The 26758-nt window shown below is 44.9% G+C and overlaps 1 protein-coding gene across 12 annotated transcripts; it reads left to right on the plus strand.

Moving 5' to 3' along the window:
• The first annotated feature begins 2873 nt into the window (after positions 1-2873).
• On the plus strand, positions 2874-23244 carry LOC121825445 (uncharacterized). Of its 12 annotated transcripts, none has more exons than XM_076547181.1 (6): positions 2874-2948; positions 8594-8715; positions 12380-12467; positions 16536-16662; positions 18051-18149; positions 21767-23244. In XM_076547181.1, exons 3-6 carry the CDS (start codon positions 12453-12455, stop codon positions 23128-23130), a joined length of 1605 nt encoding a protein of 534 aa, XP_076403296.1. In that variant the 5' UTR covers positions 2874-2948; positions 8594-8715; positions 12380-12452; the 3' UTR covers positions 23131-23244. The 12 variants fall into 12 exon arrangements, with proteins under 12 accessions (XP_076403296.1, XP_076403466.1, XP_076403498.1 ...); XM_076547351.1 differs by having other exon boundaries at positions 2876-2948; positions 18054-18149; XM_076547432.1 differs by having other exon boundaries at positions 2894-2948; positions 12401-12467; positions 18054-18149.
• Positions 23245-26758: the final 3514 nt, after the last annotated feature.

Here is a 26758-nt window from a genome sequence, read left to right on the forward strand (position 1 = left end):
AGTTATATTAGAACACTCAGTTGCTCTGGGCTGTAGATTTTTTCATTTGTGAACTGGTGAGCTAGAACTGGCAAAAATGGCTGCAAGGTCTTCAAAACTCCATCAAGTTGTGCAGTCCTCGTCCTTTTCTTGGAATTTGGGCAGATGCCAGTTTGCCCAGGAGAACATAGTGGAAACATGTCTGTACTGCTGTTGGGGCCCAGGCTCGACTCCTAGGGTTGCTGCATCTCAGAATATTCTCTCAAGCTCAACTGTCATATTTGAAAATCTGGCTGAAGAGACATGTGAAGAGGCCCTGAGACCACACAGGCAGAGACCTTTGCTGAAGCCAGACTTCTGGATATGACCATATGATACTAGACATTGGGTAGGAATAGTTTTGGATCTTCCAGACCAGCCACCAACTGAATGCCACTAAGTGACCTCAGTTGGCACCATACAGAAGAATCAACTGGCCACATACTCATAAAATAATACAATGGTCATTATTTAAAGCCACTAAATTTGTTACAGTGACTTACTATTACTCTTCTGAGAATTCTTATGAAAGACTGCAAGTGTGATGGACATAGAATGCCTTCCAACGTTTATCCCTCATTGAACTTTAGAGATCTGATTCCTGTTAAGTGTTTGGTTTTATTGTTTTATGCAGTCCTACTGTGTGACCCAGACTAGACCCTTGAACTTCAAGTCCTACCTCAGGTGTGCATCATCACTTCCAATGTGCATATGTGTGTGTGTTTGTGTTTGTCTTGTGGTGGTGTGGTACTGAGGACCGAACTCAGGGCCTCTCACTGAATAGCTCCCTTGTCCACTCATTAGAATATTCATAGTGTGAAATTCTTTGGAATTTTCTAGTGTTAATAGTCTGTATTCTGTATTCCTGGTCAATATTTAATAAAGACAACATAAAAAGAAACTAATAATCTATAATATAATCCCCATTTTAAAAAATCACTGTATTGTAGCATTTTTTAATGTACCAAGTTATCCTGTGTTTTAGCTAGTGAGGATCCCCAGTACTGACACCTGTGTCCTTTGGTCAGGACCACTGTAGCCATCGAAGAGCGTTTTCCTCTGCCTTGTTTTTCTGCCTCTTATCAAATGAACTGATCAGCTGTGGATCATGGTAGGGCACTGTTGATAAATGAAGAATGAAATATTTATCCTCTCATTTCATAACAACCAAATACCAATGAAAAATTCTTTATTAGAAAATTCTAGTTGGCTGGACAGTGGTGGCACACGCCTTTTATCCCAGCACTTGGGAGGCAGAGGCAAGCAGATCTCTGTGAGTTTGATGCCAGCCTGGGCTACCAAGTGAGTCCCAGGAAAGGCGCAAAACTGCACAGAGAAACCCTGTCTCGAAAAACAAAAAACAACAACAACAAAAAAAAATTCTAGTTGTCAGTGGTCAAAGAAGTGATGGAATTTGAAGTTATATTTATTTTGTATTGGCAATAGGGAGTAATACAGAAGGTATTACCTTCTGTCCTAGTTTATTTTTCCTCATCCACTCCCCATCCTCCTTTTTTCTGGGGGTGGGGACAGCACACAAAAGGTATCATGTATTCCAGACCTGCCTCAGACTTAACCATGTAGCTGAGGATGTCCTTGAACTCCTGGTCTGACCCTCTCGCTTCTACCTGCCAAGTGCTGGGGTTATAGACGTGCACCGGCACAGGGGTTTATTTACCCAAAATGTCTAAAAGTGTTTTGCAGAGTGCTAGTGCTTCATGGCACATAAAGAAGATGCTGTCGTCAGACAATCCATGGGTACTGTGTTTGCTTAGATCACACTGATTATCAAAAGAACAAGAGAAAAGTTTTCATTTTATCTAGATCAGTGTATCTCAGGCTGCATTACAGGATTCCCTTTTCATCACCTGTTACAGATGTGGTTCCACTTTGTAGGCCAAGCTGCAACCAAATCTCAAGGACAGGGACCTCAGCAGAGTGGCAGGTGTTTGTTACTGTATGACCAAAAACAAAACAAAACAACAACAAAAAAACAAAAAACGATTATTGCTGGGCATGATGGCATATATTAATCCCAGTACTCAGGAGGCAGAGGCAAATAAATGGATCTCTTTGAGGCTAGCCTGGTTTACAGAATGAGTTCCAGGATAGCCAGGGCTACACACACACACACACACACCAAAAAGCTGCTTGCTCCTTTGGAGCTAAAAATGATTATTTTCAGGCATTGGGGTACAGCTCAGCAGTAAAGGGCTGGCAAGTGTCTATAAGGCAAACCAAAAGTGATTTTCCATCAGAAAACTCACTTGCCCTGTCTGTATGCTCATCTATTTAAACTTGTATTTTTTCTTTCTCCGTCGTGTGTGTATGCATGTTTTGTATGTGTGAGGATCTCTATGCATGTGGAGGCCTGATGTTGATGTCAGCAGTCATCCTCAATGGCTCTTCCACCTTGTTCAGTGAGGCAGGGTGTCTCAATCAAACCCAGGGCTCACTGGGGTGGCTATTCCAGCAAGCCAGCTTGCTCTAGGGATCTTCTGTTTGCCTTCCAAGGCTGGAATTACAGGCGGTTCTAGGGATCTGAACTCCAGGTCTCAAGCCTGTGTGGCAAGTACTTAACCACTGAGCCATCCCCCAGCCCTAAACCATTTATTGATCAATGTTATATATAATTACTGCCTGAAACATGCCTTATATAATATCAGTATGTGTCTTGCTCTTTGTAAGTTTTCTAGAGTTTTAACAAAAAGCAAGGTTTTTTTTTTTTTTTTTTTTTTTGAGGCAGGTTTCTCAGAGTTGCCGTGGGATGGTCTGATTGCTCTGATTGGTCAATAAATAAAACACTGATTGACCAGTGGCCAGGCAGGAAGTAGGTGGGACAAGGAGAGAGGAGAATTCTGGGAAGCAGAAGGCTGAGGCAGAGAGACACTGCCAACTGCCGCCATGACCAGCAGCATGTGAAGACGCCGGTAAGCCACCAGCCATGTGGCAAGGCATAAATTTATGGAAATGGGTTAATTTAAGCTATAAGAACAGTTAGCAAGAAGCCTGCCATGGCCATACAGTTTCTAAGCAATATAAGTCTCTGTGTTTACTTGGTTGGGTCTGAGCGGCTGTGGGACTGGGGGGTGACAAAGATTTGTCCTGACTGTGGGCAAGGCAGGAAAACTCTAGCTACACAGAGTAATAGCTCTGGCTGGCTGTCCTGGAACTTGCTCTGTAGACCAGTCTGGCCTCAAACTCACAGAGATCTGCCCGCCTCTGCCTCCCAAGTACTGGGATTAAAGGCGTGTGCCACTACCGCTCAGCCAAACAAGGTAATTTTTATAAGTTTATATTCTTCTCCAGTCTCACTGGATGCTGCCATCAGAGTGGGAAGCATCATTCTACAGCCAGTTCACAATATCCTCAACCAGTAAAATTGCTGCTCCCATCCCCATTCCCGGAATGTGTGTAGTGGTGGTGTTTTGAGACAGGGTCTATGTCAAGCTGGCCTTGAACTGCTGATGCTCCTGCCCCACTTCCTGGACCTAATATGTGTTCAAATATTTTCTTGATTAATAATGTGTTGAATATCTTTAAATATCTGCTCCAAGACTAAACAATGCAACTTGCTAGTTCATGTCTTGCCCATGTTTCTGTTTTTTTGTTTTGTCTCATTCTGTTTTTGAGGTGGGTCCTAGACCAAGTTTCAGTTAGAATTTATCTAAGTGATAGACATTTCTGCTAGGTTGTAACTCACATCTATACTTGTGACTGTAATTAATTAATTAATTAATTAATTAAAAATATACATTTAAATTTTAAACATAGGTACAGTTATAGCTTTCATTATGAAAAATATTTTAAGAGGTCAGCATTCTTTTTTTTTTTTTTTTTTAAGATTTATTTATTTACTTTATATACAGCATGTATGACCAGAAGAGGGCACCAGATCTCAATACAGATGGTTGTGAGCCACCATGTGGTTGCTGGGAATTGAACTCAGGACCTCTGGAAGAGCAGTCAGTGCTCTTAACTTCTGAGCCATCTCTCCAGCCCTGAGGTCAGCATTCTTTTTAATACATCTCTTCTACTGGGGACGTGGTTTCCTAGGTAATCAGTTTTGTCAACTGCAAATAAATAAAATGGTATGCAGTTTTTCCTGGATATTGATTTTTAAAATGTATTACAATAGAAAGAACCTCCAAAACAAGACTTGGAATGTGTGGTGCTAGGAGGCATCCAGTCATGCTCTCTGTTTCAAGGAAATACCCCTGTGCTGTTCGTGATTGAGCAAATGGATTTCCTTGGGGTTTGTTTCACACCATCCCTAAAGAACCCTTTTATCAGAAATGCCAACCCAATATTGTCAGTGCTACCTGGCACCTTGATGTGGTTTTTCTCCTTGATCGTTTTAATGTGCTACTTTGTACTACAGTGGTTAAAACAGTGTGGTAGTGGTGCAGAAATAAATAAGTAGACCATTGGGACAGTATAATGGGAAAGGCCTGTGGAGCTGTGGCCAATGGCTTATGATGCAGGTTCTGCAGTGTGTCTGGGAAGTGATGGTCTCTTTTCCTTTTCTCTGTATGAAGGCTTACATGCATGTACATGGGTATTTATGTATGTGTATCACATGCATGCCTGGTGTGGACTTGGCCTCAGATCCCCTGAAACTGGAGTTGCAGATAGTTGTGAGCCTCCATTGGCATGCTGGGAATCATACCTGGGTCTTCAGCACCTTCCCTCCCTCTTTTGAGGCACAGACAGTCTCACCATGTAACTTTTAACTGTCCTGGAACTCACTGTGTAGAACAGGCAGGCTGTCCTGGAACTGGAACCCACTGAGATCCACCTGCCTCTGCCTCCAGAGTACTGGAATTAAAGGCGTGGTCTTTTCAGTAAGCAGCACTGGAGAGGGTAAGTCACATGTCTGTATAGATAAAAAGTTATTGGTCTTTTTTTTTTTTGTTTTGTTTTGTTTTGTTTTTGTTTTTCCAGACAGGGTTTCTCTGTGTAGCTTTGCGCCTTTCCTGGAACTCACTTGGTAGCCCAGGCTGGCCTCGAACTCACAGAGATCCGCCTGGCTCTGCCTCCTGAGTGCTGGGATTAAAGGCGTGCACCACCACCACCACCACCACCACCACCACCACCACCACCACCACCACCACCACCACCACAACCCAGCTTGCCACCACCGCCCGGCTAAGTTATTGGTCTTTTTAATAACAGCAGTGGGCCACTCAGAGGTCTATGAGGATAAGTTATCTTGATCCTTCCTTACACCACCGACAGCACAATCCCCATTAACTTAGGTTTTTTTTTTTTTTTTTTTTTTTTTTTTTTTAAATAAAAAACAAAACCCAGAGCCAGATATTGTGAGGGCAATACAGACCCCATCTTAGGGGAGGGCTACCATCTTAGATCACCTGCTGTACTCAGTTCCAGGAAGGACCTCAGGAATGTGCATGACAATTCAAACAGGGCAGTATGCTCCTGCAGACATCCTGTCTGCAGTTTATGACCTTGAAGATATCCAGATAATCCTGCTCAGCAAGTTGTTGTTCTCCACCAAAAGTCTAGACCAACAATTTCAAAAAATTACCTTGTCCCATATCGCTTCTGCCCAATCCCAAGTTGCCAAAGCATGTAATTCCCAGCTTGTGGTTTTTCCCTGTAAAAATTCTCTACACCTGGGCTCATGGCCACTGTCGCATTTCCCTCCATTTGCCTGGTACTGGCCTAGGTTGAACCTGACAATAAAAGGACCCTTATGTGCTTGCATTGGAAACCGGCTCCTTTGGTGGTCCCTGGGGGTTTCTCGAAAATGGGTATAACAGTATCAGGGTGAAAGTTGAAAGGTCAGCCAGGCACTAGTTCTTACCTCTAAGAAACCCTCAGCCTAAAGAGAGTGAGTTCCTGTTTCCTCATGCCTTATATACCTTTCTCTGTCCAGACATCACTTCCTGGTATTAAAGGCGTGTGTGTGCTTCCTAGTAATGGGATTAAAGGTGTGTGCCACCACTGCCTAGCTCTGTTTCCAGTGTGGCCTTTGAACTCACAGAGATCCAGAGGGATCTCTGCCTCCCTAGTGATAGGATTAAGGGTGTGTGCCACCACTGCCTGACCTCTATGTCTAATCTGGTGGCCGGCTCTGTCCTGATCCTCAGGCAAGTTTATTAGGGGACACAATGTATCACCACACTTCCTTGCCTGCTTGCTCTGCTTCTTGCTGGCAAGTCCAATCCTTCAATGGCATTAGAGCCTGCCAGGATTCCAGCATATGCTGAAGACCAACCGAGACATTCAGTTTCACAGACTAGATTCTTGGACTTTTTGTTGGTAGATAGCCATTGTTGCATTAGCTGGACCACACCCTGGACCACATTCTAAGAAATCATATATTGTTGCAGTAATGCCCGCGCTACCGCCACCCGTTTACCATGTCTGAGTGAGGGGCTGTGGATTAAAAAATAGAGACAAAAAGTCATTTGCCACCGCAGAATGCCGAATGCCCTTTATTGAAGGAGGGAGGAAACCTTAAATACAGGCTTACAGCACAATGGAGGATCCCCGGAGGGCAGAAGTTCACTACCGAATGTTCTACATTCTTGCATCTAAGCTGTTTACACCAAATGCAGGATACACGAACAAAGAACCTCTGGTGAGCATGGCAGGGAATCAGCATAGGGAAGACATCTGGTCAAGGTCGGCAAGCAGGCAACAGTTTACTCAATATTGGTAGGCCAGGGCCCACAATATATGTGATTTATAGTTTTATAAATCAATCAATAAAAATTAATTAAGAACAATTAATAAATCACTTATATTCATTTTATCGTTCTGTTTCTCTACAGAACCTTGACTAGTACACTGACCTTGAATTCACTCTGTAGCCCACACAGGTCTGGTGTTAGGTCTCAAACTCAAACAAAAAGGTAACTGAGGTGCCATTAACATATCAAAGCAGATGCTGGCTGCCAGCTTCTCTCAGCATCCCCAGTACCTGTTACAGAGACATTCCTGGTTGGCATACCCCACCCCACATCCTAAACTCTCCAGCCCATCTTCCCCTCCCCTAGTTTCTCTGATTCCTATATAACCGAGCCATTTTTGGCCACATAATCTTTTTATTTTTTTACCTCTTGGCTCCCGTTCTCCTGGCCTCTTGGCTTCTGGTTCTCCCCTCTTCCCTCCCCTCTGTCCTCACATGGCCCAGTTCAGTCTTCCAGTCATGTTCACTCTGGACTCCTCCAGATGTCTCTGCCTGTGCTCTCCCTCATATCCATAATAAAAACCTCAACCCCTTAGGAGCAGTCATGTCTGTAAGCATTGGAGCCTACAAAATGGCTTGGTAAGGGGTGCAAGAAGAGGTTCGTTCATATGAGGGCCTGAGGGCCGCCCACCTTATATGGGGGCGGGTGAGAAGAGAGAAAGAAGGAATCCAAGATCGTAAGAAGCCGGCCATCCCTAGAAAGGATAGAATTTCATCCTTTGCCGTGGGGACTGTGAGTGACTGGACTAAGTGTTTTCTATCCAGGGTAATGGCTTTATAAATTGGATCGATAGCTAATCCCAGTTAAGTAACTTGAGGAGTGGACAGTAGGACCTTAGAGGGAGAGAAAGCTGGACAGAAAATTTAATAAGGTAGGGGTATCCTGCCTGGCTAATTTGCAGGGTCGGACTACAAATGGGAAGATCATCTACGTATCGTATAAGCTTGGATTTAGGAAGAGACAAAGAGAATAAGTCAGGCCAGAGTCTGACCAAATAAATGTGGGCTGTCCTGGAACCCTTGGGGTAGGACTGTCCAAGTGAGTTAGGTAGAAATGTGAGTATCCAGGTCAGTCCAAGTAAAAGTAAAGATATTTTGTGACCCGAGGATGGTGGGATGGGCCCACCACATGAACCTCTTCTTGCACCCATTACCAAGCCATTTCGTAAGCTCCAATACTTAAAAACGTCCTCCTTTTATTTCTTCTTTTTTGGTTGTGAGTCTAGCCTTTAACGGCTGAGCCATCTCTCCAGCCCTTCTTTTTTTTTTTTTTTTTTTTTTTTTTTTTTATTCATCTTGAATTTGTAGTCTTCCTGCTTCAGCTTCCAGAAGCTGGAATTTGTACCATGAGGTCTGGAACAAATACAAAGATTTTTCTTTCTTTCTTTCTTTTTTTTTTTTAAAGCAAAATTATCTTTCTAGTCTCGAAGGCTTTGGCTTCATCTCCAGTTTGCAAAACAAAACCTAACAGCCATGTCAACCAATAGAACAATACACTCAGTGGCTAGAAGGGGCAGTGGGGCGAAGGAAAAGCGGGAGAAGGGAGAAAGCGAGCACTCGGAGGAGCCTGAACGACCTTTCCATGGGTAGACCGTGCTGCGCCTTTAGAGGATGTGTTAACTGATTGCCCGATGTATGCCTACAGCCCCGCTGGGGGTGTGTATACCGAGTACCTACTGTGTGCTTATCTCACATACTGAGCAAGTGATGATGGGAGCGCGACTACTTAGCCCCGGTAGTTCAACAACACAAACCCCAGCCCGGAGAGCTAGGCTTGCTCAGTGGGGTGGGGGTTGGAGAGTGTCCTAGCCCTTCCAGCTCGTCCAAGATCACACCCGGAGACCTCCACCTCCTCAGGACCCCGACCACGCTTGCGTACTCCGCTGCCTGAGAACCAGTCCTTCCCACGTTGGACTACATTTCCCACAGGCCTCCGCGCGGCATCCTTCCGGCTGCCTAGCGCCGGGCAGCTGCGAGAGGTGAGTTGGTCTCCTGCACTGAGGAAATGGGCGCGGGGGCGGCGCGGATTTGGCTTTCCGTTGGTTTGAGAGGCTTGGAGTCGGTGACGCTGAGTGGACACCGGGTGCCCCGCGGTGCTCAGTCTTCCCGCTGCAGGGCCCAGAGGCCCAGCATGGCTCCGAGTTACGCGTGCCAACCCCAGAGAAGGCCCCCCCGAACAAAAAGGCAGCAGACGGCTGCAGGGGCAGAGCGGCTTTGTCCGCGGCCGCCCGGCGTGGCCGTCGCCTCCCGGGCCTGCCGCACCCGTGGAGTGTCAGCTCCGTCCGCCGCTCTCCGCTTCCAGTGGGTTATGTGTGAAGTGGTGGGAGTGACCGGCCCGGGGGTGTGTCCCGAGGCCACCAAGCCCCGCACCTTCCCCATTCGGCTTGTTCGTCTTCAGGAAGGCGAGGGAATAAATGGAGAAAGCGATGGTTGTTGCACACATAGACACCCGACATTACTGTTGTATATGTGGAAGAAAAGAAGTAGCCAAGTTACTTTCTCCTTCCGCTTTTTCCTATGGATTGTAATCCTTATTTTTCCAAGCATGGGGACATTGACTACTCTTTACTGTGAAAGAGTTAAACATTAACTTGCCCTGAAAAGGAGGGGCGGGCTTTGGCGTTAATTAGACCAGGGCGAAGAGTCCGATCAATGCAGATTAATAGAACCCATCACTCATAGACTATTGCTCTGTTGTTAAATGCAGGCCCATCCCTTCTTTGTGAGGTTACAGGTTTCCTTTTTTTTTTTTTTTAGTTGTATTTCACTTATTTATGTGTATGTGTGTATTTATGTGAGTACAGGTGTCAGCGGAGGACAGAAGGAGGCGTCCTATTCCCAGGAATTGGAGTTATAGATGTTTGTGAGCCTCCATGTGGGTGCTGGGAATTGAACTTGGAGCCAGTGCTCTTTACCTTTGAGCCATGTCTCCAACCTCACAGGTTTCTTTTTAAAAATCATTTTTTAATTTTCATTTTTATGTGTTTTGACTGCTTTTATGTCTGCACCACTGTGTGTGGCTGGTATCTGAGGAGGGCTTCAGATCCTCTGGAACGTTTTGTGAGCAGCCATGTGGGTGCCCTGCACCAGCAGCCGGCGCCCTTATCTGCCGATCCATCTCTGCATTCCAGGCTACAGCTTTCTTACTCTTGAGGCTTGCTTTGGTAGTTTGTTTTTAATTATGGAGGAAGATTCATTTGCTAAATCACCCTCCTTACCTAAGAATAGCACTTTGGCCTTCCTTCCTTCCTTCCTTCCTTCCTTCCTTCCTTCCTTCCTTCCTTCCTTCCTTCCTTCCTCCCTTTCTCCCTTCTCTCTCTCTCTCTCTCTTCTTCTTCTTCTTCCTCTTCCTCTTCCTCGTCTTTGTCTTCTTCTTCGTCTTCTTCTTCCTCTTCTTCGTCTTCTTCTTCCTCTTCTTCTTCCTCTTCTTCCTCTTCTTCTTCCTCCTCTTCCTCTTCTTCTTCCTCTTCCTCTTCCTCTTCCTCTTCTTCTTCCTCTTCCTCTTCTTCTTCTTCCTCTTCTTCTTCCTCTTCTTCCTCTTCCTCCTCTTCCTCTTCTTCTTCTTCCTCTTCTTCCTCTTCTTCTTCCTCTTCTTCCTCTTCCTCTTCTTCCTCTTCTTCCTCTTCTTCTTCCTCTTCTTCCTCTTCCTCCTCTTCCTCCTCTTCCTCTTCCTCTTCCTCCTCCTCCTCCTCTTCTTCTTCTTCTTCAGTCTTAACTTGCAACCAAACTGATCAGGAATTCACCATGTAACCCAAGCTGCACTTGAATTTGTGGGTGAACCTCCTGCCTCAGCCTCCAGGCTGTAACTATGCCACTAGGCCCAGCCAGGGTAGCATTTAATCTTAAATCAATCCCTGTCTCTTCTAATCCCATCTCAGTAACAGCAGCTGTTCCAAACTCCTAAATTACTAATCCTCTTTAAAGCCTTTTGCCTGGGGGCTGGGATCGTACCTCACAGGTAGAGAGCTATTCTAGCATAAACCGAGTCAGGGTTTAAGACCGGCACTTTGTGGGCAGGGCAGGGCGTGGCTTACAGAAGAGCCTTTCCCCTCCATCCATCCTCAATGTGTCAGTCAAGATTTTGAAGCAGGATGCTGGCTTTTCTCAGTTAGTCTGGAGCTTTAATACCAAAGTGACCTACCTGGTGTTTTGGTTTCTGCCTAGGTGACTAATGGGGGGTAGACTCATCACACATTCTTCCTTTCCAGTGGTTATTCACACAAGGAATGGGAAAGTGTTGAAAGTGTTACATTTCTCTCGGGAGCTGCGTTTTTCCAGTTGTGTTGGACAGTCTGCAAGTAACCCTGAGAGACGCTAGCTAGCTCTAGCCTAGTGTATGACGGGGAGGAAGTCACAGGCCTCAGCTGCAGGGCCACCACACCCAGCATTGCTTGAGGCGTCATTGATCTCGGCTGCCCTGAGTTCAAGGCAGGAAGGACACAAAACGGTTTGCTTGGTAACCCGGGCTTTCACCTCAGCACCCCTCCCCTTTCCAGTGCTGGGGTTCCAGTTCAGGGCCTTGTGTGTTGGAGGCAAACACTCCACACCCGAGTTATCTCCCAAGAGTCTTCTGCTTTTGAGGCTCATGAGGAGATCTTAGGGAGAGGTCTGTGAACAAGGGAGGTGGTTTACAGTTTTCAAAGTGAGCTCATTATAGGCCACTGACATGTCTTAGGGGAGGCTGGAATGTAGGGACATTAGTGTGGGTTATGAGGCTAAATTGCCAGGGTTCTCAGCTGAAACCTGCCACGTTTTCCTGGTTTGATGTATCCCTCTGTGCTGTATGTAGTCCCACGGGAAAGACGAGGCCTCCCATATAGGACCGCTCGGAGTAAAGGAATTAACCGAGGGCTGGGATGTGGTATAGTGTTGGCCTACCATGTCCAAAGCCCGAGATGCCGTCCTCAGTGTGACGGCGACAGCCTTCCCCTCAGAAACAAACAAGAAAACAATTGTAAAACCCATGGGTAGTACTTGGCACTGTAGCTAAGGGTTCAGTCCCTCTGCTAACTGTTGTGATACATTCTGGTTTTCCTCATCTCCTACGTCCAAAATCTGAGTAGTTTGCCACACTTACTTTATCTGTCCATGTACTCCCAGTTGTAGATTTGATAATCAACCACTGCCTGTCAGCTGGGCATGGTGGCACAATTGTTTAAAGTTTATTTTATGTGTATAAGTGTTTTGCCTTTACCACATGCATGGCTGGTGCCTAAGGAAGTCTGAAGAAAGTGTCAGATCTCCTGGGACTAGAGTTAGAGATGTTACGAGCCACTCTACAGACGCTGGGAACCGAACCTGTGCCTCTGCAAGAGCAAGTGCTCTTTTCACACTTATTTATTTGTGTGTATGTGTTCTCTTGTGTGTGTTTATCTTTGTGTTTATGATGCGGTGTTAGACCTAAGTCAGAATCCTTTAGAAGGATCTGTGCTCCCACACAATGCCTACCTTGTGCTGGGTTTCCTCAGAGCTTTCTGTAGAAATCTCTGGTTTGGGTGGGTTTTGGGATGGGTGTGAGTATGGTAATGAGGAATGATTTGGAAGCAAGAATGATGGGTGGGGGAGAGGGCGCTGCTCTTACGAACATAAATTAATTTGGTAACTTTTAGGCACATCTGGATTCATGAGTTCTTTTTATTCTAGCTTTGCTTGTCTGAACCCCAGTTTTCCATAGAGAAATATCGAAAAGCCAACCAGCTCCTGCAGTTCTGGCACTATGGCCCTGGCCCAGGTAGGTTACTGTTTTTTCTCCTTGCCCCAGACGTATGACTCTCTGTGCCTCCCAGGTGCTGGGACTGCAATGTGTACAGCAGGCTTGGTACCTGTTTCCTCTGAACACTCAGTTTCCAGATGGCTGTGTACATAGTCATCCTTTTCAGGAACCCTCGGATCTGGCATGCTCCATGCAGCACCCACCCCAGCTCTCATTGCGGGAGGTTGGAGACACAACCCACTGCTGTGAATGCTTCCTCCGAGGCTGTGTCCCCACATGCTCCTGCCAGAGCCACAGAGAGCCTAAAACGCCGTGAGGAAGACCCAGACGAGCTCTGCAGAACATTCCCCAACATTTTCTAGTGGAGCAGCTTTTGGGTTTAATAATTAAAATAGTTTTTCAATGTATTATCTTTGTGTGTATGTGGGTGCATGTGCCATGGTGCACACGTGGAGGTCAGAGGACATCGATTTTCTCTTTTGAACTTTATGTGGCTTCCCGGGGTCTCTCAGACTCAGCTTTACCTACCGAGCCATCTTGCCAATCCTGATTTTTAGTGTTTAGATTCCAGGGGAAATTTTTTCTCTTAGTATAGTGATTTTTTTGTTGTTATTGTTGTTGTGAGACAGGGTTTCTCTGTCCTGGAACTCACTTGGTAGCCCAGACTGGCCTTGAACTCACAGAGATCTACCTGCCTCTGCCTCCCAAGTGCTGGAATTAAAGGCATGTGCCACTACTGTCCAGCTTGATTTTTTTTAAAAAAAATTGTTTTATACAGAAAATATCTGTATTCTAATATACAGTATGGCATTTTGTTTTATTATCATTTTTTAAATTGTGTTCATCTGTACACCTGTGTGTGCATGTGTGTAGAGGCCAGAGGCTGACACTGGATGTCTTCCTCAATTTGATTTCCACCTTAGTTTTGAGACAGAGTCTCCCTGACATGGAGCCACCCATTCAGTAGACGACGGGCTGGCCAGCAAGCCCCAGGGACCTCCTGTCTCCACTCCCCAGTGGTGGGCTCACGGGCCTGTAATTACGGCGTGTGCCTGGCTCCTCACATGGCTGCTGGGAATCCAGACTCAGGTCCTCGTGCTTCTGCGGCACGTGCTCTACTCACCGAGCTCTCTCTAGTCCCCGAAATGGCGTTCCACGAGCTGTCTAGAGAGGTTTGTGTGCAAATTATCAATGTATAGCTGGACAAATGTTCATAAACGGAGTGTATCTTTACTTCCAAATCAAGAAAGGAGTGTACAAGCACTTCGGTTGTCCCATCGGTCACCTGCCGTCCAGTTAGCCCAGATGAAGACTCTGTCCTTCCTTCAAACACCAGAGTCATTTTACCTATATTTGAACTTACTTTTTCCTTTTTTCCTCCCTTGGTGTTTTTGTCTCTTTTCTTGTCCCCTCTCCTTCCCTCTGCTTCCCTCTCCTCTGTTCTTTTTGACAGGGTCTTACTGTGTAGCTCAAGCTAGCCTTGAACTTGAAATTTTCCTGTGTCCAGTTCAGACGCCAACTCTGCCCAGCTTTAATTTTTAACTTTGAGCTTTAAGTGGAATTATGTAGTTCAATACATTTTAAAAGAATATCCAGGGAGAGTCTGATTATATCCCAAGTAGAATCGCTAGCCCATCGAAACCGTCTTTGGCTGTTTTAAAGTATATGTGTCATTAATGTGAATGTATGGAAAGACAGCTGACATCAACCCCTGACTTGCATGTGTGTTAAGATCTTAAAATGTCCAAGGCTTTCCAGTGGACAGGTTAGGTTGGGATGTTATTGAGGGTTTATGTGATAAGATCTAAAAATCCATGTGAGGCTGGGTATGGAGGGGGACGCCTTTAATCCCAACACTCAGGAGACAGAAGCAGGGGAATTTCTGTGAGTCTGAGGCTAGTTTGGTCTACATAGTGAGTTCCAGGCCAGGCAGGGCTACATAGTGAGACCCTGTCTGAAAATCAAAATTAAATAATTAATGTGGTTGTCACCTTTGTTAGGGCCAGTGGCTTAGCCAGGTGTGCATTGCCTCACTGGTCAGGAAGCCTTCCTTTCCAGCTAGTTCCACTATCTGCTGGGTTATCTCTGCACCCCCTAGTCTTATACCTCTCTAGTAGCCCACAGGATATTCATACAAGCTGTTCACATTTTCCTATGGGAACCAGGGAACACCTAATCCTCTTCCAAAGCCTTTCCGAAGGCCCTTGTTCTCTCCCCTCCTGAGGGTGACCTTTTATGGTGCGCCATGTCTTCTCTCTCGCTGTGAGTACATGTGACCGACAGATTGCTTGGGTCTCGGCTGTACTGGGTTAGCCATTGTTTTAGGGTGGAAGAGCGTTCCTCAGCACCACCTTGATAAGAATGGAAACACGCACAGAAGGACCAAGACCCATCTCTGCATTGGGCATGGTGAGCATCCCTACAATCCTAGTGCTTGGAAAGTTGAGGAGGCCAGCCTGGGCTCTGTAGTGAGACCCTGTCTCAAAAAGAAAAGAAGAGAAGAACCCTGTGACAAAGCCCCTCATGATTGTTTATGGGATGCACTTGCTTTGAGCAAGATTTCTCAACTTTGCTACCATTGACATTTTGAGCCAGAAAATCTTTAATGGTAGGGATTACCTGTGCACTACAGGCTGTGTGACAGTCACTCTGCCTCTACCATTAGGTCCCTGTAACACTGGCACACCTTACCCCTTGTTGTGACAACCAATTCGTCTCCAGACATGGCCTTTTAGGGAACAAAATTGCTCTTTGTTGAAAAATGCTAGTCCTGTCAGTCATGATGGGAATACACCTGTCATCTCACCCATTGGGAGGTGAGGCAGGAGGATCATGATAATCGTTCTTGCCTACATAGAGGATTTAAGGCTGGCCTACGTTCAACCCCAGGAACCCACATGGTGGAAAGAGAGAACTGATTCTCTGAGAAATACACATAAAATAAATAAATACATAGATTGAAAAGGAAAGAAACCATTAGTCTAGGGTGCTGTCTTCACAGTATTTTCATGACTTAGTGTCCTCTAACTCAAGGACGGAAAAGACGTTGAGTGAGACCTGCTAAACAGGGTGAGAGTGACTGTGATTCATAAGTGTTAGATACTCTAAACAAGAGCTGGGGGGCTCTTGGGACTGTGCCAAGTTCAAAGATCGATCTTTCTATCTATCTATTGATCTATCGTCAGGGTCTTATTATGTAGCCTTGACTGGCTGGCTTTGAACTCACTATTTAGACCAGTCTGGCCTTGAAGTCATGGAGCTCCACCTGTATCTGTCTTCCAAGTGCTGGGATTAAAGGCATGCACCACCATCACTAGTGCTCAAATATCTAAACGTTAAAAAGAGATATTAACTATATGTAATGTAGTCAAGATGAGGACAAGTATTTACCAAAGTTTTAAAACTTAGATTGTAACAGGGAACATACTTAAAATAGAATCTGACTTTGTAATGAACTTGAATCAGTCTGTCTCAGATACTTTGTAGTGTATTTGGAATGAATTTTTTCTTTTTGGAAGGAGATTTTGTCACTATGTTTTCTGGCCAGTGAAACTGAATGCATTATTTCTGTAGAATTTATAATGGGAGCACATAGTACACCATACAGTTGGGCACACTTGTGGGTTTTGTTGTATTCTTTTCTAGAATGAATGAAAAATCGAATCTTGGGCTGACAAGATGGCTTAGAGGTAGAGATGATGGTCTGAGTTCAATCCCTGGGACCCACATGGTAGAAGGAACTGGCCCTTATGAGTTGTCCTCTGACCTCTACACATGTGCTCTGGTTTGCTCGTGCACGAGCATGTGTCAACACACACACTCTAAATAAAAATGAAATAAACATTTATTTTAGAACTTTCATTTTATGTGCATGTACAGGAAGGACTGTGTGGAACATCATCACTCTGCTGCCGAGACACTGATTCTCTTGCTGTGTCTGTTCCTGTTGTGGTTGGTGGTCAGGCCCATGCTGTTGGCATGCTGGGTGCTTCCCATTGTGCACACGGTCCTCCTTCAGTCTCCACTCTCTCCTCAGAAGGAGAAAAAAGAAAGTTCCCCTGCACTACCCTGAGTTTGTTTCCTTAGGGTTCAGTGACGTTCAGGGATGTGGCTGTGGATTTCTCACAGGAAGAATGGGAATTCCTGGACTCTGCCCAGAAGAGTCTGTACCGGGACGTGATGTGGGAGAACTACAGCAACTTCATCTCGCTGGGTGAGCTGATCTGTCCTGAGGATTAGCTTTCCAGCTGTAGAAATACCCTTCATTTTTACTTTCTGTTTGATAGGTTAGAAATAGGTCCTTTCATTTAGCGTCTAATCATTCTTGGCCCGGGTACTCTTCTCATTTTCTCTGATTTCTTCCTTTGTGTCCAGATTTCCCTGGTGTCAGGATTTGATATGGTGGAAGTATTTTCAAAGAAAGCATACCTCATTTGAGCCCAGAATTGATGTAGACACTCTTTGCTCTGCTATAGTTCCAAAGGCAATGCATGTGGGATGGACACAAACTTAAAACTTGGGGAACACACTCCATTGTGGGTGCCAGACCTCTAATGTTCTTCCTGCTTCACATTTGAAAGGTGAAATCTGGGCTGGGGCTGTACTCAATGGTAGAGTATGGTGTGTGAGGCCCTGGGTTTGATCCCAGTACCTCAAATATAGTTAGAAATCTAAGCTTTTTGTAATTTCAGTGATAGACTGAAAGGGTCTGACTGTTTCTAGAAGCTTCTTACCCTCTCAGCCCAGTGAGAGGCATGTGTGTTCTGTGTACTTAGTGCTTAGACGCTGTTCTGGGTGTAATCATCCTCATTTCTGGGGAGACTGCTCAGGCACGAGAGGTTGCGGCTGTGGAGACGGCTTGGTGAGTGAAGCACTGAGTTCAAGTCCTCAGAGTGCACGTGACAGTGCAGCAGCGCCCGCCCGCCCGTGTGTGGTCCTGGCATCCCTGCGGTGAGGGAGGAGGTAGAGAAGGACAATCCCTGAAGCACTCAGGCCAGCTTGCCCGATGAGCACAGCGGTGAACAAGAGACCCCGTTTCCAACAGTGGAAAGCCAGGACCAATGTCTAAGGTTCTCTGACCACGTGTGTACTATGGCATGTGTATGTACACACACACACACACACACACACACACACACACACACACACACACACACACACACACGTTATTTACTGAGGTGGCCTAGGCAGGATGTGAAGCAACCTGTCCAGAGCTGTAGTCACCACACAGAGTGCGGCCTCTCTTCAGAGCCAGACTAAATTAGGTGAAGTATGTCCTTAGTCATCTGGCGTTTATTCTTCATGGTCTCTAGGTTTCTCTGTAATGGTTGTCCTGGAGCTCTGTCACATGAATTTAATGCTTTGGTTATGAAGCGCTGTTTTGGAGACAGGCATGGTGGTGATCCCTGTACTCAAGAGGCTGAGACAGGAAGATAGCCAGCCACTTGAATGCTGGGCTGGACTATGTAGTGAGCTCCTGGCTGGTTGGGCTTCAGAGCGAGACCCTGTCTCAAAATTAACTAATAACTAATTAAAAATGTAATGAAATCTGAAAGTAAGGATTTTCAGGTTTATAATTCGATGTGGCATTTTTCTATTAAGCAGGACCTTCCATTTCTAAGAGAGATATGATTACCTTACTGGATGAAGACGGGAAGGAGCCCGAGATAGTTGTGAAGGAAGGGAGAAGACATTGTCCTGGTGAGTGAGGGTGAGCTGGCATGGGGAGCTGTTGTTACAGGTCGTTGCTCAGCTCAGTGAGGTGGGGTCCTTGCTGAGAAATTGTTGGGGATCTCTCTTCCAAAGCCTTGGCCTCAAGGGAAACTTGAGACCTGAAGCAAATTCAGATTTTAAAATATTATGTGTGTATGTGCAAGGGGGTCGGAGATAGGCCTGTATGCCATGGCATGCATGGAGTTCAGGGGACCACTGTGTGGGATTGGTTGTCTCCTTCACCTTCCCATGGGGCCTGGGAGCCAGCTTAGGTCAGTGGGCACTGTTCGCCCCCGAGCCTAAATTCCCCGTCTTTCAACTCTGAAGTAGCAAAACTGCTTTGTTTTGTTTTTCGAGCAGGGTTTCTCTGTGTAGCCCCGGCTGTCCTGGATTTCACTCTGTAGCCCAGGCTGGCCTCAAACTCAGAGATCCGCTGCCTCTGCCTCCTGGGTGCTGGGATTAGAGGTGTGCGCCCCTACTGCCCGGCTGCAAAACTGCTGCCTGTGAGCTTGGTTACCTTGTTTCTTAGCCTCCTTATTTCCATCCCACTTCGAAGGAAGCCATTATCAGTAGAAGGGAAAAATGATTGTAAATACAGGAACAGAAACCAGAAAAATAAAACAAGGAACGAGATTGATAAAGCCAAAATTGCAATAAATGTCGTTGAAAACTTGAACAGAGTTAGTGAACACTTAGTTGAACTAACTGGAAAAAAAGAACATAAATTACTACCAGGAATGGAAGAAGGGATTTCCCAGTCTCATCTGGAGCTGAGAAAAGAATCCATGAATAACTTTGCACCAATAAATTTGATAGTTGGTGTGAGGTAGAAAAATTCCTTGAACAACACCAAGATTACAAAAATAACTCATGTCTATTAAAGTATGGGATTCATTGTGAAAAATCTTTTGTAAAGAAAATGCTCGGGTTTTTTACTGGTGGGAAATTCTATTAAAAATTTAAGGGAGAAATAGCATTATTGTATGAATTTCTCCAGAAAATAAAGGTATACCTCTTGGCTTACTTCATAAGTCCTATGTAACTCATAATTGACATTTACTGAAACAGATTATAAACCCTTATTGTTTGCTTAGAAATTTCTTAATACAATACTAGTAAGTCAAGCTCACACGTAGTTGTGTGGTCGCTGCACAAGTGTGTGGGTTCACGTGGTCCGGTCTGTGGAATGAAGACACAGAGGCATCTTAAGAGGGAATTTAGCCTATCATGGCTGAAGGGGACTGAAGCCCTTTCCCTTCACCTAGGGCATATTTATTTACTCCTTTTTACAGTATAGATAGTTAATTTCCGTACCTTCAAAGCAAACCAAAAGGAGCTTTCAGAGACCAAATGCCAGGTGCAAATTACTTGATTTCTCAGGTACCTCGGTTTTCTGGGTTTCCTGGACCAAGTTTTGCATAGGCCTTTGATCCTTGGGGGACTCTCTGATCCTTGACTCTCAGACAAGATTCACACAGGGCGACAAGAGAAACAGAAGGTGTGGTTGAACAAAGGAAGGAGCAGGGCTCGGTGCTGCTCTCTGGAGCCAGGCCAGGAGCTCAGCAGGAATGCCATCACACTCACCAAGTATTTAAAAATGACAGTCAAGTGGACCCCATTCCTGTAACTATCGCAGCTCAGTTAGATAGTATCATTTCACCATATTAAACAAACAAACAAGAGAGGCTATGTGGTTAACTGTTAATGTAAAGATAACACATGGCAAAACTCACATCCATTCCTGATCTGAAAAAGAAACAAACAAACCTATTAGTGAGTAGGGCGTGGTGATTCATGCCTGAAATCTTAGCACTCGGGGATGGAGGCCCCACCCCTCCCTAAGACAGGCTGCATTTCACCCACCTTAGTGGTGGCTTGCCTATCTTAAGGCTTCTTCTCTTTGGTGTGTGTTGGGGTGTGTATGTGGGGAGGAGAGAATGTTGCTGTGTGAGGATGTGCATGTGTTGGGTACATGTTCACATATGTGTGTGTGTGCATGTGGGGTACCTTCCTCAATGGCATCTTCACTTTATTTTTTTGAGACACAGCCTTGAACTGAACCTGGAACTAACTTATTGGCTAGACTGACTGGCTAGCAAATCCCCAGGGTTCCTCTGTCTCTGCCTGCCTGGTGCTGGGATTGCAGATGCACACCGCCGCCCCAGTCTCTTCACATGGGTGCTGGGGATATAAGCTCAGGTCTGCATGCTCCAGAACAAGTGCTTCACTGACTGCGTTGTTGCCGCATCTCTTCCTTGCTTGCTTGCTTTTCTGGAGACAGGGTCTCACTGTATAGCCCTGGCTGGCCCAGAATTCACAGACCCACCTGCCTCTGTCTCCCGAGTACTGAATTGAATGCACTACCATACCTGTCTGTGATCCTTCCTTCCTTTCTTCCCTCCCTCTCTTCCTCCTTCATTCTTTCCTTCCTTGCTTTTTCTTGGAGACAAAGTCTCTCAAATAGTCCAGGCTAGACTTGAACTCACTAGGTATCCAAGGATGACTTTGAACTTCTGATCCTCTTACTTCCACCTCCTGAGTGCTGGGATTATAGTCAAGCACCACCACACCCAGTTTGGTCTTTACTTTTTTTTTTTTTTCTTTTTGAGATGGGATCCTATGTTGCTCAGGCTGGATTCTAACTCTCATGGTCAAGTGATCCTTCTCCCTTAGCCTCTCTGGAAGTTGGGAATATAAGCACACATTACACTCTTCAATTGAGTTTTCTTTTTGTAGTTTTTGAGATGATCTTATTTGGCTTAAGCTGTCCTGAGACTCTGTGCAGCCCAGTCTGGCCTTAAACAAGTAGCATCCTCCTGCATTAGCCTCCTGAGTGCTGGGATTGCAGATGTAAGTCTGTTTGGCTTTATTTTACATGTGCTGTCTTAGCACCCGAAACAGGACTTCTGCTTAATTTTTATGCATTTTAATATTCATGAAGTGGCTTTGGCCACACTGAGCACCTTTACTCTGTGACAAAGTAACTATAGTGTTGTTTGTTGCTGGAGGGCTTCTCTCCAGGTTCCCCAAGCCCCGCAGTCCCACAATCCACTTATAAAATAATCACTCAGGCGCTTATATCACTTATAAACTGTATGGCCGTGGCAGGCTTCTTGCTAACTGTTCTTTTATCTTAAATTAACCCATTTTTATAAATCTATACCTTGCCACGTGGCTGGTGGCTTACCAGAGTCTTTACATGCTGCTTGTCCTGGCGGTGGCTGCAGTGTCTCCCTTTTCAGCCTTCCGCTTCCCAGAATTCTCCTCTCTCCTTGTCCCACCTACTTCCTGCCTGACAACCTACTTCCTGCCTGGTCACTGGCCATCAGTGTTTTATTTATATAGAGCAATATCCACAGCAGTTGTTCATGTTTTTCTGATAAAATTGTACACAATTGCATGTGAATGCCTGCTGTTCTTCCCAAGAACTTTTGGTGAGTGATTCTGAATAGGATGTGGGTTTTTGGGTGCACATGGGTTGAATTTTTTCAGAAATACCTGTTTACAGGAAGTATAGTAGGCATTACTTTAGGTCCTTCTAATTGTCTATGGAAGTTTTCTTCCTTCTGGAACAGGGATGCAACATGTTTCTTGTTTTCTTTCAGATTTGGAGTCCAGATTCAAGACCAATACTTTATCTGCAGACAAGGACATTTATGAAGTATATTCATTACAATGGGAGTTGATGGAGAAAATTAAAAGCCACAGTCCTCAAGGTTCTGTTCTTAAAGATGATTGGGAATGTGAAAGCAAGATTGAGCGACAAAAGGAACCACAGGGGGGTTATTTTGGGCAGGTGAAAATTACCTCTGAAAAAAGCACACACAAAAAGCACAGTTTCCTTGCTGAGTATCAGAAAGTTCAGAATGGAGAGAAGTTCTATGAATGTAAAGAGTGTAGGAAGACCTTTATCCGCCGCTCAACGCTAAGTCAACACTTGAGAATCCATACTGGTGAGAAACCTTATAAATGCAAGGAATGTGGGCAACCCTTCAGACAGCGTGCACACCTTATTCGACACCACAAACTTCACACTGGTGAGAAGCCCTATGAGTGTAAGGAATGTGGGAAGGCCTTTACAGTGCTCCAAGAACTCACTCAGCATCAGCGACTCCATACTGGGGAAAAGCCGTATGAATGCAAGGAGTGTGGAAAAGCCTTTCGGGTCCATCAGCAGCTGGCTCGACATCAGAGGATCCACACTGGGGAGAAACCCTATGAGTGCAAGGACTGTGGGAAGACCTTCAGACAGTGCACACACCTCACTCGACACCAAAGACTTCACACTTCTGAGAAGCTGTACGAATGTAAGGAGTGTGGAAAAGCCTTCGTGTGTGGCCCTGACCTTCGAGTACATCAGAAAATCCACTTCGGTGAGAAGCCCTATGCATGTAAGGACTGTGGCAAGTCCTTCAGAATATGCCAACAGCTGACTGTCCATCAGAGTATCCATACTGGGGAGAAACCCTATGAATGTAAGGAATGTGGGAAGGCCTTCAGATTGAGGCAACAACTTGTTCGCCATCAGAGAATCCATACCCGTGAGAAGCCCTATGAATGTCTAGAGTGTTGGAAGACCTTCAGTAGTTACTCCCAACTGATTTCACATCAGAGCATTCATGTGGGTGAGAGACCCTATGAGTGTGAAGAATGTGGGAAAGCCTTCAGACTGTACTCACAGCTCACTCAGCATCAGAGTATCCACACAGGTGAGAAACCTTATGAATGCAAGGAGTGTAGGAAACCTTTCCGCCTGCTCTCACAGCTCACTCAGCACCAGAGCATCCACACGGGTGAGAAGCCTTATGAATGCAAGGACTGTGGGAAGGCTTTTAGACTTTATTCATTTCTTTCTCAACACCAGAGGATCCACACTGGAGAGAAGCCCTACAAATGTAAGGAGTGTAAGAAGGCCTTCAGACAGCACTCACACCTCACCCAGCATCAGAAGATCCACAGTGGAACTTAAGCAAAACCTCAGTTCTATGTCATGGTGCAAAATGTCAGGAAATCCATTTTTGAGAATAATTTATTTCATGCTTATATAAGTAAGCATAAGAAATACTATGTTGCTTTAAAAGTTCTCCATTCTCACTTAACTGTTACCTATCTTCAGCAAATTCCTCTGAAGGAATAATTTGATGATGTAGGAAAATCTTAGCCTTATCAGTTGTCATCCCCACCTAACTGCTCTCTTACCATTGTGATACCGGACAGGACACTAAATATTAATGCCTTGTTTTGCTCACTGTCAAAATGGTGATAATAGTACTGATACATGTTATTTATTGTTATATAACAAATTACTAGAAAAACAGTAGTTTAAATAATATATACTTATTATTTAAAAATTTCTATAGATTGAGAGTCCAGACAAGCCTTAGTTGGGTCTTCCAGGTTTCAGCTAAGGCTTAACTAGAGAAAGATCCACATGAAGGGAACAAGTTAGACACCTACAACGCCTGAATTCTTTGAGAGCTGACACATTGAAGTTCCTGACCACTGCTGGTTTTGGTTCTGGATTTTGTTTTGTTTTTTTTTTTAGACAGGGTTTCTCTGTGTAGCCCTGGCTGTTTTGGAGCTCACTCTGTAGACCGGGCTTCCCCGAACTCACAGAAACCCACCTGCATCTTCCCCCGAGTACTGGGATTAAAGACACGTGTCACCACTGCCCAGCAAAGCTGTTGTTTTAGTGAGATTGTGGAATCCAAGAAAGATGGCTGCTAGCAGGATGGAAGTCAGCTAGCAAGAGTGAAATTACAATCTGTGTAATCTAATCATAAAAGAAACATCCCGTCATTTTACCACCTTCTACTGGTTAAAATAAGTTCTTAGGCTCAAGAAGATTGCATGAAACTGAATACTACAAGACAGGGGCCAGGGGCACCAGTTTAGAGCCCTCCTGCTGTGCTGCGTATAGAATTGATTTAAGAATGCAGTAGTGGGCCGGGCGGTGGTGGCGCACGCCTTTAATCCCGGCACTTGGGAGGCAAAGGCAGACGGATCTTTGTGAGTTCAAGGCCAGCCTGGTCTCCAAAGCGAGTTCCAGGAAAGGTGCAAAGCTACACAGAGAAACCCTGTCTCCACAAACAAACAAACAAACAAAATGCAGTAGTTAACACTTGACAGACTAACAGTTATAGTAGCATGTATCCTATAAATAACGCATATGATTGTTATCAGTATTGTCGGGTGGTATAGAAGGAAGATGATCCTGTGGAAGAATAAATGTAGAAATGCTTCCTGTCACATCTTTGCAGTTATAAACCTCAGTTTCTTCTAAGTCAGATCTAGGAGATTATAGTAATTGGAAGATTTCTGTCACTTGAGCTGCATCAAAAACTTCATGATAAAAGAGACTGAATTTCATGAATGTAGGTTGTTAAAACTTAACTGTAAAGAATCAGATGAAATGACTTCTTCAAATTAAAAAAAAAGATCATTTAGAGTCCCTTCTCTGACCAAATTCAAGATAAATCACACAATCTCTCTCTCTCTCTCTCTCTCTCTCTCTCTCTCTCTCTCTCTCTCTCTCTCTCTCTCTCTCTCTCTCGGTTTTTTTCAAGACAGAGTTTCTCTGTGAAACAGCCCTGCCTGTCTTGGAACTCACTCTGTAGACCAGGCTGGCCTGGAACTCAGAGATCCACCTGCCTCTGCCTCCTGAGGGCTGGGGTTAAAGATGTGTGCCACCACCGCTTGGCAGATTGCTGTATTTTCAACCTGTGTTTCAAGGTAGATTTTTTGACATGATCCTGCTAATACTTTGGTAATTATCATGATTATGGCTGCACAATCTAGTCAGCAATAGATGATGGTAGGACACCAAGTCATCATATTTATTTATTTATTTATTTATTTATTTATTTATATTTTGAGACAGAGTCTTACCATGTTGCTCTGGCTTACCTGGACTCTGTGTAGACCAGGCTGACCCAGAACTCACAGAGATTTCTCTGCCTCTGCTTCCAAGTGCTGAGATGAAAGCATATGCCTGCCTAACATCATCTTAAATTAGCAGATGAAAGCAAAATGAACATGTATTTTTCTCTTCTGTGTGAACCACTTTTCAGTGTCAATAAGTGTTCGTCAAATTCAAGTGCTTTTTTTCCTAAGCAAATTTAACCAGAAAATGCAGAAAGAAAGAGAACTGGGAGAAGTTGGGAAGTGGGGGGGTGGGGGGTGGGGGTGGTCACCATTTTCTAGACTCTTGTGGAATAATGGGTCCAGAAAATGATCTTCAGTGAATGCTAGACTTTTAATGTGAAAGATTTTGTGACCACTCCTGAGCCCTTCATTAATTTTATCCTCAATAAAAATGTAACTCTCAGACAGTAGCCTCCTCCTGATAGATTACAGCAGGACTGCCCAGATGACAAAGTAGTTCACCTTTCAAATTCTTTAAAACCAAGAGCTCCAGGAATGGATGGGCAGAGCAGATTCAGCACAAGAGCAGATTCAACAACATTTATTTCTAAAATGAGAGGGAAGAAAATCCAGCAAAGAAAGGCAGCTGACAAAACAAGACCTAGTGTTGCCCAACTGTAATTCCCTCAGGAGCAGAGACAGGCAGATTGCTGGGTTCGAGGCCAGCATGGTCTGCAGAGTGAGTTTCAGGGCAGCCAGGCCAACAAAGATAAATCCCTTCTCAAAAAACAAAAATTGGAGCTGACAAAATGAGTCTAGATGGTGGAACATTGCTAGGGGCTGGTTGTGGTCATTCGATCATGGAGGGCCGATGTTCCAGTTCCACTTTTGTACATGTCTGAAATTCCAATATTTTAACAACCAAAACAAATTGGAAACTAGTTGGAAATTATGAGATGACTGCATATTTAAACTGGTTAAATGCCACACAGCTGACAACCCTTTGATAGACCAAGGAAATTCTCTGTGGGCTTGACACATAAAATGGGTGTTGACTATCAGGAAATGTGAAATAAATGAATCCAGAACTAACACAAGCAAAAGCTTAAGGAAATAGTCAGCCCTTAACAGGATTTTCAAATTAACATGTTAAATAAACTTGACTAAAAAGACAACACACACACACACACACACACACACACACACACACACACACGTTAAATGTGATGTCACACCTATGATACCAGCACTTAGAAGGCCAATACAGGAGATGTAGGAGTTTAAGGTTAGCTACATAGCAAGACCCTGGCTCAAGAAATAGTAGTGACGATGACAATAAAAACTAGACCATGTCAGGGAGACGCTCAGTCAGTAAAGTCCATGCTGCTAAAGCATGATGACTTGGGATCCCTGGCAACCATGGAAACACCAGCTGTGACTTTTTCACCTCCATGTAACCCCAGCACAAGGCAGTGGTGGCAGTGTGTTTGTGACACCGGTGGAACCTTAAACTTGCCTGTAAGACCATCTGGCAATCACTGAAGCTCCAGGTTCAGTGAAGATTCCATGTTCAGTCTCAAAGTGACAAGGCAGGCTGGACATGGTAGCACAGGGCTTTAATCCTAGTACTCCAAGGCAGAGGCAGGCGGATCTCTGTGAATTTGAGGCCAGCCTGGTCTACAGAGAGAGTTCCAGCTGGGGTTCTGTAGTGAGACCCTGTCTCAGAAAAAAAA

Source organism: Peromyscus maniculatus, chromosome 1, assembly GCF_049852395.1.
Source record: "Peromyscus maniculatus bairdii isolate BWxNUB_F1_BW_parent chromosome 1, HU_Pman_BW_mat_3.1, whole genome shotgun sequence".
In the NCBI taxonomy this organism is placed as follows: domain Eukaryota; kingdom Metazoa; phylum Chordata; class Mammalia; order Rodentia; family Cricetidae; genus Peromyscus; species Peromyscus maniculatus.